Source organism: Pristiophorus japonicus, chromosome 17 (genome assembly GCF_044704955.1).
Source record: "Pristiophorus japonicus isolate sPriJap1 chromosome 17, sPriJap1.hap1, whole genome shotgun sequence".
NCBI lineage: Eukaryota > Metazoa > Chordata > Chondrichthyes > Pristiophoridae > Pristiophorus > Pristiophorus japonicus.
In genome coordinates this window covers 35,176,389-35,192,967 of record NC_091993.1, presented here as the reverse complement: position 1 = coordinate 35,192,967, position 16,579 = coordinate 35,176,389, and the positions used below count along the sequence as shown (strand labels likewise).

Genomic DNA, 16,579 nt, shown 5'->3' with positions numbered 1-16,579 from the left:
ACTACAACCCCCCCCCCCCCCCCCACCACCCCCCCCCACCACCCCTCCCTCCCACCACCCCCCCACCCTCCTCCCCTACACCACACCCCCACCCTCCTCCCCTACACCAACCCCCCACCCTCCTCCCCTACACCAACACCCCCACCCTCCTCCCCTACACCAACACCCCCACCCTCCTCCCCTACACCAACACCCCCACCCTCCTCCCCTACACCAACACCCCCACCCTCCTCCCCTACACCAACACCCCCACCCTCCTCCCCTACACCAACACCCCCACCCTCCTCCCCTACACCAACACCCCCACCCTCCTCCCCTACACCAACACCCCCACCCTCCTCCCCTACACCAACACCCCCACCCTCCTCCCCTACACCAACACCCCCACCCTCCTCCCCTACACCAACACCCCCACCCTCCTCCCCTACACCAACACCCCCACCCTCCTCCCCTACACCAACACCCCCACCCTCCTCCCCTACACCAACACCCCCACCCTCCTCCCCTACACCAACACCCCCACCCTCCTCCCCTACACCAACACCCCCACCCTCCTCCCCTACACCAACACCCCCACCCTCCTCCCCTACACCAACACCCCCACCCTCCTCCCCTACACCAACACCCCCACCCTCCTCCCCTACACCAACACCCCCACCCTCCTCCCCTACACCAACACCCCCACCCTCCTCCCCTACACCAACACCCCCACCCTCCTCCCCTACACCAACACCCCCACCCTCCTCCCCTACACCAACACCCCCACCCTCCTCCCCTACACCAACACCCCCACCCTCCTCCCCTACACCAACACCCCCACCCTCCTCCCCTACACCAACACCCCCACCCTCCTCCCCTACACCAACACCCCCACCCTCCTCCCCTACACCAACACCCCCACCCTCCTCCCCTACACCAACACCCCCACCCTCCTCCCCTACACCAACACCCCCACCCTCCTCCCCTACACCAACACCCCCACCCTCCTCCCCTACACCAACACCCCCACCCTCCTCCCCTACACCAACACCCCCACCCTCCTCCCCTACACCAACACCCCCACCCTCCTCCCCTACACCAACACCCCCACCCTCCTCCCCTACACCAACACCCCCACCCTCCTCCCCTACACCAACACCCCCACCCTCCTCCCCTACACCAACACCCCCACCCTCCTCCCCTACACCAACACCCCCACCCTCCTCCCCTACACCAACACCCCCACCCTCCTCCCCTACACCAACACCCCCACCCTCCTCCCCTACACCAACACCCCCACCCTCCTCCCCTACACCAACACCCCCACCCTCCTCCCCTACACCAACACCCCCACCCTCCTCCCCTACACCAACACCCCCACCCTCCTCCCCTACACCAACACCCCCACCCTCCTCCCCTACACCAACACCCCCACCCTCCTCCCCTACACCAACACCCCCACCCTCCTCCCCTACACCAACACCCCCACCCTCCTCCCCTACACCAACACCCCCACCCTCCTCCCCTACACCAACACCCCCACCCTCCTCCCCTACACCAACACCCCCACCCTCCTCCCCTACACCAACACCCCCACCCTCCTCCCCTACACCAACACCCCCACCCTCCTCCCCTACACCAACACCCCCACCCTCCTCCCCTACACCAACACCCCCACCCTCCTCCCCTACACCAACACCCCCACCCTCCTCCCCTACACCAACACCCCCACCCTCCTCCCCTACACCAACACCCCCACCCTCCTCCCCTACACCAACACCCCCACCCTCCTCCCCTACACCAACACCCCCACCCTCCTCCCCTACACCAACACCCCCACCCTCCTCCCCTACACCAACACCCCCACCCTCCTCCCCTACACCAACACCCCCACCCTCCTCCCCTACACCAACACCCCCACCCTCCTCCCCTACACCAACACCCCCACCCTCCTCCCCTACACCAACACCCCCACCCTCCTCCCCTACACCAACACCCCCACCCTCCTCCCCTACACCAACACCCCCCACCCTCCTCCCCTACACCAACACCCCCACCCTCCTCCCCTACACCAACACCCCCACCCTCCTCCCCTACACCAACACCCCCACCCTCCTCCCCTACACCAACACCCCCACCCTCCTCCCCTACACCAACACCCCCACCCTCCTCCCCTACACCAACACCCCCACCCTCCTCCCCTACACCAACACCCCCACCCTCCTCCCCTACACCAACACCCCCACCCTCCTCCCCTACACCAACACCCCCACCCTCCTCCCCTACACCAACACCCCCACCCTCCTCCCCTACACCAACACCCCCACCCTCCTCCCCTACACCAACACCCCCACCCTCCTCCCCTACACCAACACCCCCACCCTCCTCCCCTACACCAACACCCCCACCCTCCTCCCCTACACCAACACCCCCACCCTCCTCCCCTACACCAACACCCCCACCCTCCTCCCCTACACCAACACCCCCACCCTCCTCCCCTACACCAACACCCCCACCCTCCTCCCCTACACCAACACCCCCACCCTCCTCCCCTACACCAACACCCCCACCCTCCTCCCCTACACCAACACCCCCACCCTCCTCCCCTACACCAACACCCCCACCCTCCTCCCCTACACCAACACCCCCACCCTCCTCCCCTACACCAACACCCCCACCCTCCTCCCCTACACCAACACCCCCACCCTCCTCCCCTACACCAACACCCCCACCCTCCTCCCCTACACCAACACCCCCACCCTCCTCCCCTACACCAACACCCCCACCCTCCTCCCCTACACCAACACCCCCACCCTCCTCCCCTACACCAACACCCTCCTCCCCTACACCAACACCCCCACCCTCCTCCCCTACACCAACACCCCCACCCTCCTCCCCTACACCAACACCCCCACCCTCCTCCCCTACACCAACACCCCCACCCTCCTCCCCTACACCAACACCCCCACCCTCCTCCCCTACACCAACACCCCCACCCTCCTCCCCTACACCAACACCCCCACCCTCCTCCCCTACACCAACACCCCCACCCTCCTCCCCTACACCAACACCCCCACCCTCCTCCCCTACACCAACACCCCCACCCTCCTCCCCTACACCAACACCCCCACCCACCTCCCCTACACCAACACCCCCACCCTCCTCCCCTACACCAACACCCCCACCCCCAAGCGACTCCCACCAATGGGGAGGGGGAGGGGGTGTCAGGGAGGGAGGGACTTAGTAGACTAGTGGATTAGTTTATGTAAAATATATAAACTTTAACAAAGAAGAAACGAATTCAATCTAAAAGTGGCAGCACAGTGAGACAGAACCATCCCAGTAATTACACGGCAGCTCACTGAACATTTCTGGTACTAATTTTTAATATTTATTTATTTACTTACTTACTTATTTTAAAAGAGTCTTTAATTAAGGATGAAATGACTAGAGCAAGAGACTATTGTTGGAGTAAACGGCACGGACGATTGTGATCAGCAAACCACAGAATTTCTCAAGGTATGAACACATGATCATACGGGCAGCAACAAAACTCGTAACGAGGGGCCACGTTGGAGACTACTGGGGAGGATTGAGGGGATGTGGAATTATTGGAGGGCAGCAGACGGAGAGTCAGAAAGTCAGCCACCGCAGCAGAATCAGCAACGGTCTCGCGAGGGCGGCAAAACCCAAGTGGGCGACTAAATTAGACATCATCAGAATGCAGGTAGCTGATTGGTGGCATCTATTGGGACTGTGGTGGAGCCTAGTGGAGGGGTGGGGACCCAGGAGCAGGAGGGGCGGAGGTCGGGGGCCGGGAGCGGAGGGGTCGGGAGATCGGAGCCCAGAGGTGGAGCAGCATGGACAGACCAAGGGAAGGCGCAGCAGAGCGAGGGCCGATAGCGAGGGCCGATAGCGAGGCTGTGAGATCATGAGGCTCACATTGCGTCCTATGAATGCCACAGAGGTCCTGTGGAAAGGAGGGAGGAAGGAGGAGTGTGTTTGAGTTTGTTTTTGTATTGGCACATGGGGCAGGGCCTGGTCTCAAATCGCCTTGGATCCCCTTGCCACTGGACCAAGATTTTGCTCCATCAAGCCCGTGTGATGGCTGGTGTGCAATGGCCACCCCACGTTAACAGAATTCACACACAGACATCTTCCACCGTTTAAAATGAGTTCATCAGTCACCTAGGTACTGGTTTTTAGTGTGGAAGCAAGTCATCCTCCCCGCTGAGGGACTGCCGATGATGATGAGTGGTGTCCGACAGGGTTCAGTTCTGGGGCCGCTCCTGGTCCCTGTGTCTATCAACAATCTGGATAACGGGCTCGAGGGAGCGGTGTGTGAATTTGAAGATGACTAAAATAGAAGGCAGAGTAAGGAAGCGACAATGGGATATTGATAAGATGGGGAATGGGCTAAAAGTGAGAGATGGGAGTCAGTGTCAGGAATTGTGAGGGGCATGCTGATCGATAATACCAGCAGTAATGGCTCTGTGAATGGGAGTGTGTGTGGGGCTGGGGGGCAGCGGGGAGCAGAGGGATTTGGGGGACAGGTCCACAGGACATTAAAGGCAGCAGCTCCTGGTGATGGAGCTGTACAACAAAGCTAATAATTCTAGGTTGTATCACGAGGTACAGAATATAAAAGTGAAAAGCTCAGTAAGCCCTCAGTTGGAGGGCTGAGCAGTCTTGGGCTCCACATCATAGGAAGGATGTTGCGGCTTTAGAGAGGGAGCAGCACATTCACTGGGATGCAGGCTGGTACCAGGAAATACAAAGAAAAAGAAAGACTTAAACAATTGGGGCTTTTTTCACTCGCACAAGACGATGAAGTGTTTAAAATTCTATACCGGTGGGACAGGGTGTGTCCAAGCAGAATGTCTCCAGTGATTGAGGGTCTGGAGCGAGGGGCCAGAGAAACCAGATTAAATGTGAGATTTGGAACAGAGGGCTGGAGAAAGCTTTTCACAGAGAGTTGTGAGGCTGTGGGATTCACTCCTAGGATTAGTGGTTTGGAACAGAAACGGTGTGAAAATTCAAGATTAAATTAGAGAGAGGGATGAATTAAAATGGATATGGGAACAGGGTGGCAAATGTGGTTGGGACTGCTTGCTCACAGGGGTGGTAAAGGCTATCACAGACTGGCTGGCCGAATGGTCTGTTTTCGTGCTGTAACATCTGTGTATTTACACCATGTGTCAACGGCGAGCATTCCCGGACAGTGAGACCGCCGGGCGGAGGAGACGGGATGGGACGGGACGGTCGGTGCACCGGGCGCAGGGGGAGGGACGGGAAGGGACGGGCGGTGTACCGGACGGGGAGGAAAGCCCCTATTACTCTGTTCCAACCCGAACTTCAGAAAAGCCCCTTTTCACCTTCCTGTGCAGGCTTTGTGAGATCAGTGCCAAGTTATGCCAAAGTAAGAATCATTTTCTGCGGTTGACCCATTCACATCAGAGACTGGACTAAATGTCTCACTTTACCATGGATCTAGGCAGCCGGCGGGAATATGCAGTTTTGCAACAAAGGTTGTGGATTAAATGCAACACGTGCTCAGTGACATACGTACTTTGAAGCGGATGATATAAGCAGCGACCAGGACACCAACACTCTGCACCAGGTCCCCCAGGGCATGGATGAAAGCCGCTCTGACAGCGAGACTCCCGGGGTTATGACTGTGTTTGGGACCTCCTCTTGCAGCATTTCCTGACGAGCAGTGAGAATGGGAATGCAAATGACTGGACTGGTTCAGCACAAATCCCATTCTGTTAAATTTAAATTAAAAAACATACAATAAATATAAATAGTGAAACACTTGTACTTGCACCGCACAATCAAGCAATGTTTGGGCTCAAACTCCATCCTTACTCTGAACAGCCACAGCAACTTAAATATTACAGAGCACGCAGTTACAGGGAGCAGATGCACATCAGGAAGTCTCGCTGTGGGGCTGCCCCAATCTTCTCCAAGTTGCACCCGAGGATCTTTAATATCCACCAAGGAAGTGACCTCCATTAACCATCTCATTTCAAGCATGGAATGTTAGCAGCTTCAGGCCTGCACTGGGGCAGCAGCCCAGTGAGCGAGGCTTAACCTCCTCACCCAACAACATCAGTGCTACAACTCAAAGGTCAGTACCAATCCTGGATTATTCATTTTTGCAACTCTGGGTGCTCGCCTTACCACGGACTGGCTGAACTCCACAGGCAAGGCAGCAGAAAGCAGCACGCCAGGAAGTGGGCTGAAATATGCCTCCTGCATCTCAGCATAAAATCCCCAACTGCAGCCAAAACCAATCACCACTGAAAGATTGCGTGAATTTTAAAACATTCCTTGGAGTGTTCTGCCTGGTAACTGGTTATCAAAACACTTTGAATACTGATTACTGATGAATACAAGAGCAGGGAGGTTATGCTTGAACTGTATAAAACACTAGTTAGGCCACAGCTAGAGTACTGCGTGTAGTTCTAGTCACCGCATTACAGGAAGGATGTGATTGCACTGGAGAGGGTACAGAGGGGATTTACGAGGATCTTGCCTGGACTGGAGAATTTTAGTGATGAGGAAAGATTGGATAGGCTGGTTTTCTTTGGAACAGAGGAGGCTGAGGGGAGACCTTGTTGAGGTGTATAAAATTATGAGGGGCCTAGATAGAGTGGATAGGAAGGACCTATTGCCCTTAGCGGAGAGGTCAACAACCAGGGGGCATAGATTTAAAGTAATTGGTAAAAAGGTTTAGAGGGGATTTGAGGGGAAATTTCTTCGCGTGGTGGGGGTCTGGAACTCACTGCCTGAAAGGGTGGTAGAGGCAGAAACCCTCACCACATTTAAAAAGTACTTGGATGTGCACCTGAAGTGCCATAACCTACAGGGCTACGGACCGAGAGCTGGAAAGTGGGATTAGGCTGGGTAGCTCTTTGTCGGCTGGCGCGGACACGATTTGGCCAAAATAGCCTCCTTCCGTGCTGTAAATGTCTCTGATTCTATGATCACCTCAGCCTGCAGCAGGAACCCCAATCCAATTCAAACCAAACCCTTTGGACAACGTGATCCCATCTCGGTTTCACTGGATGGAAACAAACTATCCAATTCTGGTGAATTTTCTGCAAATGAATATTTTAGGCTCAATCTGGAATTAAGTGCCAAGAGCTTTGCTCGAGATGTATTTACAGCGCTTGTCGTCTTCATTCATTGTGCAGAGCTGGAGCTGGTCACGACCCCCACACTGTCCGAACACAAACTACTCGAGTGCAGGCCAGTGAATGTTGGGAAGATGGACACCATTCAGCCAGGAAAAATCCTGCCCAGGAATCCGGAGCAAGAATATTGTGGAGCATGGACTGACATCAGCTCAACACCTCCCGTAATATTAGGAAGATAACGTGGCTGTTTAAAGCAAACACGACACTTACATGAGGTTAATGGCAACTCCAATTGCTGCGATAATGATCATCACATCGGCTTGGATCTCGAAGTCCTGGTGTATGGTCCTCTGAACAGCTTCGTAGACAAGCCCAATAGTTACCGCGTAGATCAGCATCACACTGAGCACTGCAGCCAGTGCCTCTGGACAACACAGGAAGCAAATGGTGCAAATGAATATCGCATAATCATACAAGCAGCGCACTCAAATTGCCACGTCAACACAAGGACAGCGCGTCAGGTCAAACATACTGACATCGTACAACTGGAGGGAACGGAACTAATGAGTGACACTCACAAATAGGATGTGACTGTCGCATAATGTGGTACCCACGGACTATTCCATACACAGGCAACGCGCAAAGTATTGTAGGATCAGAAACATTTAAATGAGCAACAGTTCCCAGACCAATTGTTATCAAAAGAGCAAAGAGGCTACAGGGAATAATCAGCAGGCCTTCGGAAGCAGGGTGACCTGGCACACACATCTACTGTGAAAATTCCCAGAGGTCAAACGGAGTTGGATTTCAGAAAGGTTTTGTTAAGTTATTTGAAAGTTATGGGTAGTGGAGCAGCCAGGACACCACAGTCCCGCTGCCAGCTGGAGGCTTCAGTGGGCTCTCTGTGGGAATGAGGAAGGCATTTTTCAGACCGTCTCTTGTCGGAAGTTTTATCTTTTCGTCTTGTTCCTCAGAATCCTCCATAGTCGGGGAAGGGTTCGCGAGTATAGAGAACGTGCCCTGTCCATGGTTTGGTCAGCCAGGTCTTCAGGTCTCATTCAAGCCCAGAGTTCTCAGGTGCAAGTTAGCAAGAGCTTTAGTGACTCTCATCCCCATCCTAATTATCTGCAGACTTACTGATGATCACCAACAGCGAAAATCAGGCTCTACCAGCACAAAGCTCAAGCAAGCTTTCAACATTACCCAGCCAGCACCACCTGAGCTGTTCACGCATCGGCTTGTAGCGTTACCTGGAGCTGAGTGGAAGGGTCACAGGTCTAGGTCCAATAAATGAGTAAGATTGGGTAACCATCAACCGTGCTCTGCCAGAAGTGTCAGCTTGGAGCCACCTTGATCCCAATGAGGCCGTGCTCCCTGCTCCCATCCCACTCCCACCACCCAAGGGAGAAGGTTTTAAGGGGGGCTTGAAAAGGAGGCGAGAAGTTGAGGGGTTTAGAATGGGAATTCAAGAGCTTAGCGTCTAAATGGCCAAAGGCACGTCCACCACTGCTGTTGCAGGGAGTGGAGGTGCAAGAGGCCTGGGGGATTGGAACGGATATAGTCCAGCCCCGGACTGTGAAAATCGGATGAAATCACATCGCCAAGATGATGCTGCAGTCTAAAAATACACTATCAATTTAGTTTTGCCAAATTTTCACATTCAGCCTTACACACCCTGCAGTTTTAACCCGTTCTGAAACCTTTATCTATGGAATGGAATTCCCTCTCCCCTCCCCTCCCCTCCCATCCCATCCTCTCCTCCCCTCTCTCATCCTTCCCTCCCCTCCACCACAACCCCACCCCCCCTTCTTCCCCCACCCCTCCCTTCCTCTCTCCCCCAACCCACCCCGCCCCTCTTCCCCTCCTAATCCACCCCCTTCCTCTCCTCCCCCCCACCCCACCCCCCCCAAAAAAAATTTGGCTAAAGCATCCCGACAAAAGTCCCAATTGTATTTGGTGAAAGCCCAAGGTCAGTCCGCACAGGATTATCCGGTGTCGGGGTAGGGGGAGCAGCCCGGGGGGGGAGCAACGTCGGGGATTATGTACGGGGCAGCACACAGGGTTAAACCTACTCCAGCTATAACTGCTGTGCTGTGAGAGCTGACGGTTCGATGTGCAGACTAATCCGACTGCGGTTATTGTTTTACCACCAGGCACATGACACAAGGTTCAGACAGCAATCCTCTGCTGACTCAACTAACCATGGAATGTTTTTCCAAAGTACTGATTTTCAGCTGGGTTTCTGACCAACAAATTCCAGACAGTGAACCCAGCTACAAATCCAGGAGTTAGTTAGTGCATGATTGAACTAAATAAATAGTCATAGAATCATCGAATGATCCAGCACAGGAGGCCATTCGGCCCATTATCCTTGTGCTGGCTTGATGTAAGAGCTAACAATTTACCAAAATAACTGAGTCCTTTCCAAAATAGAAAGTAGCCCTTGGACAGAGAGGATGTTAGACTACACACTCACGCAGAGTTCCTTTTCTGGCTGTACTGAATGAAGCCGAAGAGTTTGGGTATGTTTCAGAAGCATGACTTTGCTTAACATCCCCATAACCAATCTCATCCGGACCCGGGACACATCTCCAGTCAAATACCTCAAGGCCCAAATACACAAAATCGTGTTCTAGTCTGGAGATTGTTATGAACGAGGGCAGCGCTTCAGTTCATCATAACTCTCTGCCAGAACTACACTGCAGCCTCCCCATTGCAGCATCTAATATTACCAGAAACAATGCCAGGGTTCGCCTGCACTGCCCGTCTGCGAGTCCATTCTATGTGTTGACTTCCCACTAAAAGGACTTCCTGCTGAGATCTAAATGTACTTTTACCAGTTGGTATGTGTCAACAACAACTTGTATTTATGTAGCACCTTTAACATAGTAAAATGTCCCGAGGCTTTTACAGGAGCGATTATCAAATAGAATTTGACACCGAGTCGCAGGAGACAGTAGGATAGATGATCCAAAGTTGGTCAAAGAGGGAAGTCTTAAGGAGCATCTTAAAAGAAGAGGGGCGGAGAGGTTTAGGGAGGGAGCTTAGGCCTCGGTAGCTTAAGGCACGGTCACCGATAGTGGAGCGATGAAAATTGGGGAGGCGCAAGAGGCCAGAATTAGAGGAGCGCAGAGATAGGGAGGGTGTAGGGGCTGGAGGGGGTTAGCGAGATAGGGAGGGGTGTAGGGGCTGGAGGGGGTTAGAGAGATAGGGAGGGGTGTAGGGGCTGGAGGGGGTTACAGAGATAGGGAGGGGAGTAGGGGCTGGAGGGGGTTACAGAGATAGGGAGGGGTGTAAAGGCTGGAGGAGGTTACAGAGATAGGGAGGGGTGTAGGGGGTTAGAGAGAGAGGGAGGGTGTAGGGGCTGGAGGGGGTTAGAGAGAGAGGGAGGGGTGTAGGGGCTGGAGGGGGTTAGAGAGATAGGGAGGGGTGTAGGGGCTGGAGGGGGTTACAGAGATAGGGAGGGGAGTAGGGGCTGGAGGGGGTTACAGAGATAGGGAGGGGTGTAAAGGCTGGAGGAGGTTACAGAGATAGGGAGGGGTGTAGGGGGTTAGAGAGAGAGGGAGGGTGTAGGGGCTGGAGGGGGTTAGAGAGAGAGGGAGGGGTGTAGGGGCTGGAGGGGGTTACAGAGAGAGGGAGGGATGTAGGGGCTGGAGGAGGTTACAGAGCGAGGGAGGGGTGTAGGGGCTGGAGGGGGTTAGAGAGATAGGGAGGGGTGTTGGGGCTGGAGGGGGTTACAGAGATAGGGAGGGTTGTAGGGGGTTAGAGAGAGAGGGAGGGGTGTAGGGGCTGGAGGAGGTTACAGAGAGAGGGAGGGGTGTAGGGGCTGGAGGGGGTTACAGAGAGAGGGAGGGGTGTAGGGGCTGAAGGGGGTTAGAGAGAGGGAGAGGTGTAGGGGCTGGAGGGGGTTACAGAGAGAGGGAGGGGTGTAGGGGCTGGAGGGGGTAACAGAGAGAGAGAGAGGGAGGAGCAAAGATAGGGAGGAATTTGAACACAAGGCTGAGAATTATAAAGTTAAGGGGTGATGGGTGACAAAGGCACGGATGAGGGTTTCAGCAACTGGTTGGCCGAGGCAGGGACGGAGATGGGTGATGTTACGGAGATGGAAATAGATGGTCTAGGTGTCCCCTTAGCCTACATTTGCACTTTAAAGTAATATTCTGGATGTTTCCACTGCCTGTCCAGGTTAAAGAGCCGCAGTCCTTCCCCATAACTCAGGTCAGGACCCTCGTGGCTGCTTGTACTGCCTCCAGAGCTTGAATAGCTCTTGTTTCGAAGTGATAGTCAAGGTGCAGTCTGACCAGAGCCCTGTCTAGTTTGATTACAATTCTACTGTTTTGGCTCTGGGTGTCAGAGACTCGCAGAAACTGACTGCACAGGAGGCCATTCGGACCACCCTGTCAGTGCTGGTCCTTTAAAAAAGCAGTCATACTTAGTCTCACACCTCTGCTTTTAATCTGCAACCCTGCAAGTTCCTCATTCTCAAGTATTTGTCCAACGCCCTTTGGTAATTATTTATGGAATGAGCTTGCACCACCTTTTCAGGTCATGCATCCCAGATCCCGCAGGTAGTTCAACATTCCAGTGGTTTTGCTGACTGCTGCTCTACATAGTTTGGGAAGCTTTAGCGTTGAGCATACCAACACTCCTCGGTTTCTTTCGTGATCTTTCGGAGCTATTTCAACACCATTCCTTTCATTTATCTCTCCCCTCTTTGTGATGCCTGGCTGGGTCACAATCCTGGAACTCCCTCCCGAACAGCACTGTGGGAGCACCTTCACCACACGGACTGCAGTGGTTCAAGGCGGCGGCTCATCATTACTTTCTCAAGGACAATTCGGGATGGTGTAATGTGTGCGCCTGCGAGTATGCTCACACGCATGTAGAGCTGTTGCACTGGGAGTGGCTTAGCCAGTCACGTGATGTTTACAAGACTCAGTAAAACCCCAGGCAGTTGGGTCTGGGCCATCCACGATGAGGTATGCAGTTGTGAGCCTGGTGGATGAACCGGTAATGTGTAGTGTGATTGTTAAGCCTTGGTTAATAAACCAACTAGACCTTAATTGAAATGTGTTGCTATGAATTCTTAAGCAAAGAACCCATGAAGCAAATACATTACAGACAGGCAATAAATGCTGGCCCCGTCAGCGATGCCCACATCCCATGAATGATAAACACAAAACCTGTCTGCATTACGTTCCATCGGCCATAGATCTGTTCATTTAAATTTTTTTGATCTCACTGCCTCTCTTAGGCTGGGATCATCTCAAATTTCACTCATTTACATTGCGTTTGAAACTTACGGGGGATGGGGTGTGATATCCAACGACTCCCCCCCCCCCCCCTGCCCCGCCCTCCACTCCCCCTCCTGTGTGCAATCTCAAACCACTGCTGGTCGTTTCTTGAATTCACAATGTGGTAGAAAGTATTCGATCAGTCATTTGTAAAAAAATATATAAAGCCTTGAACCTGCTGCTCCTCTCCTTCAAGGTCTCCCCATAATTCTATTTTATCATGTCCCATGTTTCTCACTCTGGCCTCTGTGCTCACTTCTACCCAAAGATACTCTCAGCGAACAACCCAAGGGCTGGAGCTGCCCAGAACATTCTCTGAACAGCTCAGTGAAGGTGCTGGTCCAGTCACACCTTTCCTGTCGAAAGAGCTCAATTTCACAAAATATAACAAGAGTCACTTTAATCCAACCACCTGCGCTCCACTTGGAGACATCTTTTGAAATCAATACAAAATATTTCATCTAAAAGGAATGCCCCTTGTTTAAAGAAGCCAAAATACCTACTGTCAATGACTGGTCAGCAGTAATATCCTACACCCAGCACACAGCCATCACCCCTCCCTCTATTCCACAACTGCCCATTAATTTCCCTGGCTTGGGAAAAACTCCTGAAACCACTCTCTTTGATTCGACTTTCAGATCAGTGTCCATTTTCCTCCTGTGCCAGTTCAATGCTGTGAGATATCTTTCTGTACGTGAGGATCACTGCAGTAATGCTGATGCTGCTGCCAGCTTAGATGTCACGTTACCCAGTGACCATGAAACTAATAGAGGAATGTTGTCACCCATCTACTTATTATGGACTGAAACCTTTTAAAAAAAACCTAAGCAAGTGAACACAGTAAAGCAGCATGCTCACAGCAGCCAGCTGTGGTCACATACCAAACCGATGCCAACCAAAGGTGAACCTGTTGCTTGGAGGTCTCCCAGAAAGGTAGAGTGCGACCAACGAAGCAGCAATCCCAAGGACATCAGCCAGCATGTGAACGGCATCAGTCATTACCGCCAGGCTGTTGGAGAGACATCCTCCTGTACACAGTACATCAAAAGAACAATCGTTTACTAGGTGAACCATGTACCAATCCAGGGCTGCAAATAAAACCAACTATAGACAGGAAGCGCCAGCAATCCGTAACTCCAGTTAGGCTGCAGGGGAATCAACAGGTGGGGGCTGTTTGGGTTAGGATCCACCTCGCCACAGATACCTTTGATGGCTTTCTCTCTCCTCCCTCCACTGTGGTTCTAGGTTACAGACATGAAGTCCCCCTCGGATACTGTGTTTTTATGATATTTAACTCTCAGTCTTTGCATCGGTACTGTTGGAAATGGTAACTAAGATTGTATTTTAGACCCTTAACAAGAGAGGACTAACAATTGCAATCCCTTTACAGTGGACTCACCAAGAAATTCTGTGGTTGACTAAATGATACAGCTCATAATTTCAAGTGAAAAAAGTAACAAATGTTTCAATTAATGAAATTAAAATTGATATTTATAGTCCCAATAATTTTTTAATTTCAAAGTGACTTTAGTACATCTTATTTCAACACCATAACATGATGGAAAAATGGCACTGCCAATTCAAACTCTGCAAAAGATGTTCAATTTGCCTCCTGCCAAAACTCTATTCCACCCCTCCCGTCCCACACACCCCAGCCTCCATCTCCATCCCCACACACACCAGCCCCCATCCCCACAAACCCCAGCCTCCTGCCCCCATCTCCATCCCCACAGCCCCCCAGTCCCCACAACCCCCATCTCCATCCCCCCACAACCCCCATCTCCATCCCCCCACAATCCCCAGCCCCATCCCCCCACAACCCCCAGCCCCCATCTCCACACACCCCAGTCCGCGGCCCACGCGATTGAAGTAGAGTGCTAAGCCTTGGTGACCCTCAGTGCTCTATTCACCACCTGCCTCTGCCCGCACCTCACAGTCACTGAAATCTCCTGTGCTCACTCCTACATACACTCCGACTCACCCAGCCATTGCCCCTCCTGCAGTCTCATTCACCACCGTCCCCATGTCATAAAGAATTCAAAATCCTTCTTCAGAAATCCTTCCATCTCCTCACGGTGTTCTGAAACTGCCTCCAATGTGCCAGCTGAATTCTGCTTTTCTAAGTCCAGCATCCTTGACGTACCCTCCCCATCACTGGTACCAAAGCGGTCACCCATCTCAACCTTCTATGCTGGAATTCTCTTCCCAAAACCTTTCGTCTCAGACACTCTCCCCAGCTTAAAAATCCTCCCCCAAACCCCTCCACTACTGCAGGACTGCCACTGCCCTCCGTCGTATTTTGGGGACAATTGCTGCCTTATTAGAGCAGCTACAGCAAGGTAAGCTGCTTTCCAGCCAAGATGGAGTTCTGCCAGTGACAGTGCAGCACAATGAAGCCCCGAAATAGGAGGGTACAGAATTGTACCCAGTCAGTTCCTTCTGGCTGAGCCAAGTCACCTCGCCCCAGAGCGGAGATACCTCAGAAGATTGAAAGAGGGAGAAACCGGTGATAAATATCCCACCAAAAATTCTAATTGACATAAATCGTCCAAATACTTTAAATGAAAGTCTGCTTCAAACCTACCGACTAGTTCCCCGACAGTAAACAGGGTGTAGAGTGTCACAGCGATCCACAGCTTTCTTTTCACCGTCCTCTGCCTGACTAACTCGGAAATGGTCGCACAACTATTGCATCTGTCCTCATTGCTCCCTCCGTCTTCCCGGAGCCGCAGTTTGTGCGGACTCAGAGAGTCCTGGTCCGCACCGGGCCCACCGCTCCCGTTACACGCCGCACTGGGGCTGGCAGCGACCGCATCCGAAGTGACCACCCGCAGTTTGTTGGCGTCGCTAAATGTCGGCAGATCATCATCGGCCATGTCATCGGGGAAGTCCAGGGTGACGCTGTCCGCCAGGTCGGTGGAGGGGACCTTGTCCAGGTGAAAGAAGGACCTGGCGCTTGCCCAGCAGCGTCCGGCCATGGTCAGCACTCGGGGAGGGAGCTGGAGCCGGAATCCTGGCGGGCTCAGTCTGCCCCGGGGGCGGCTAATCATTAACCAACACCCCGACACACAGCACGGGCCGTCCTGCAACACAGGCAAAAGGTCAGCGCTTCGCTCAATGGGCCGGAACACCGTGTCCGCAGCGCTGGGATCGCGCAGCCCTTCACATGGGGCGGCCCGGGACCCCCGCAAACAGCCCGGAATACCCACAACCAGCCCGGGGCCCCCCCGGATCCGGCCACGAACCCCAGGCTCACCTCCGCCGCTCGATCCCAGTAGCACAACAGCTGAAGTCCCCGTCAGCCAATCACAGCTCGGCAGCGCAATGATTGAATTAGAATTTTCCAATCATAACTCGGCAGCGCAATGATTGGATTAGAATCAGCCAATCACAGTTCGGCAGCGCAATGATTGGATTAGAATCAGCAAATCGTGCTTTGAGAACAATGTGACATTTTGGGCAGGTTGCGGCTTTGGGACAAAAGTGAGTTTTGGTGAAAATCCCGCTGCCCCCGAGGGCGGGCAGTCACGGCCCATCGCATTGCCCCAAACTCAGGCCAACTAATCGGTAACGGCCCGGAAATCCCGCTCGGCTAAAAAAGGGAAGAAAGATGCGCGCCTCCCTGTTCCCGTCCGCGCTCCTCAGAAACATAGAAAATAAGTGCAGGAGTAGGCCATTCGGCCCTTCGAGCCTGCACTACCATTCAATAAGATCATGGCTGATCATTCCCTCAGTACCCCTTTCCTGCTTTCTCTACATACCCCTTGATTCCTTTAGCCGTAAGGGCCATATCTAACTCCCTCTTGAAGATATCCAATGAACTGTCATCAACAACTCAGCGGCAGAGAATTCCACAGGTTAACAACTCTGAGTGAAAAAGTTTCTCCTCATCTCGGTCCTAAATGGCTTACCCCTTATCCTTAGACTGTGTCCCCTGGTTCTGGACTTCCCCAACATCGGGAACATTCTTCCTGCCTCTAACCTGTCCAATCCCGTCAGAATTTTATATGTTTCTATGAGATCCCCTCTCATTCTTCTAAACTCCAGTGAATACAGGCCCAGTCGATCCAGTCTCTCCTCATATGTCAGTCCTGCCATCCCGGGAATCAGTCTGGTGAACCTTCGCTGCACTCCCTCAATAGCAAGAATGTCCTTCCTCAGATT

General features: G+C 53.3%; 1 protein-coding gene across 1 annotated transcript in view; it reads right to left on the bottom strand.

Annotated features, from left to right (window-relative positions):
• Positions 1-15,684, bottom strand: part of slc30a4 (solute carrier family 30 member 4) — a 28,936-nt gene extending 13,252 nt beyond the window's left edge. The window contains exons 1-4 of the mRNA XM_070858656.1: positions 15,000-15,684; positions 13,297-13,443; positions 7,392-7,545; positions 5,549-5,744 (exon numbers count right to left, since the gene is read on the bottom strand). Of these exons, the coding sequence (XP_070714757.1) occupies positions 5,549-5,744; positions 7,392-7,545; positions 13,297-13,443; positions 15,000-15,465 (963 nt within the window). The 5' untranslated portion in view covers positions 15,466-15,684. The remainder of the gene's footprint in view (positions 1-5,548; positions 5,745-7,391; positions 7,546-13,296; positions 13,444-14,999) is intronic.
• Positions 15,685-16,579: the final 895 nt, after the last annotated feature.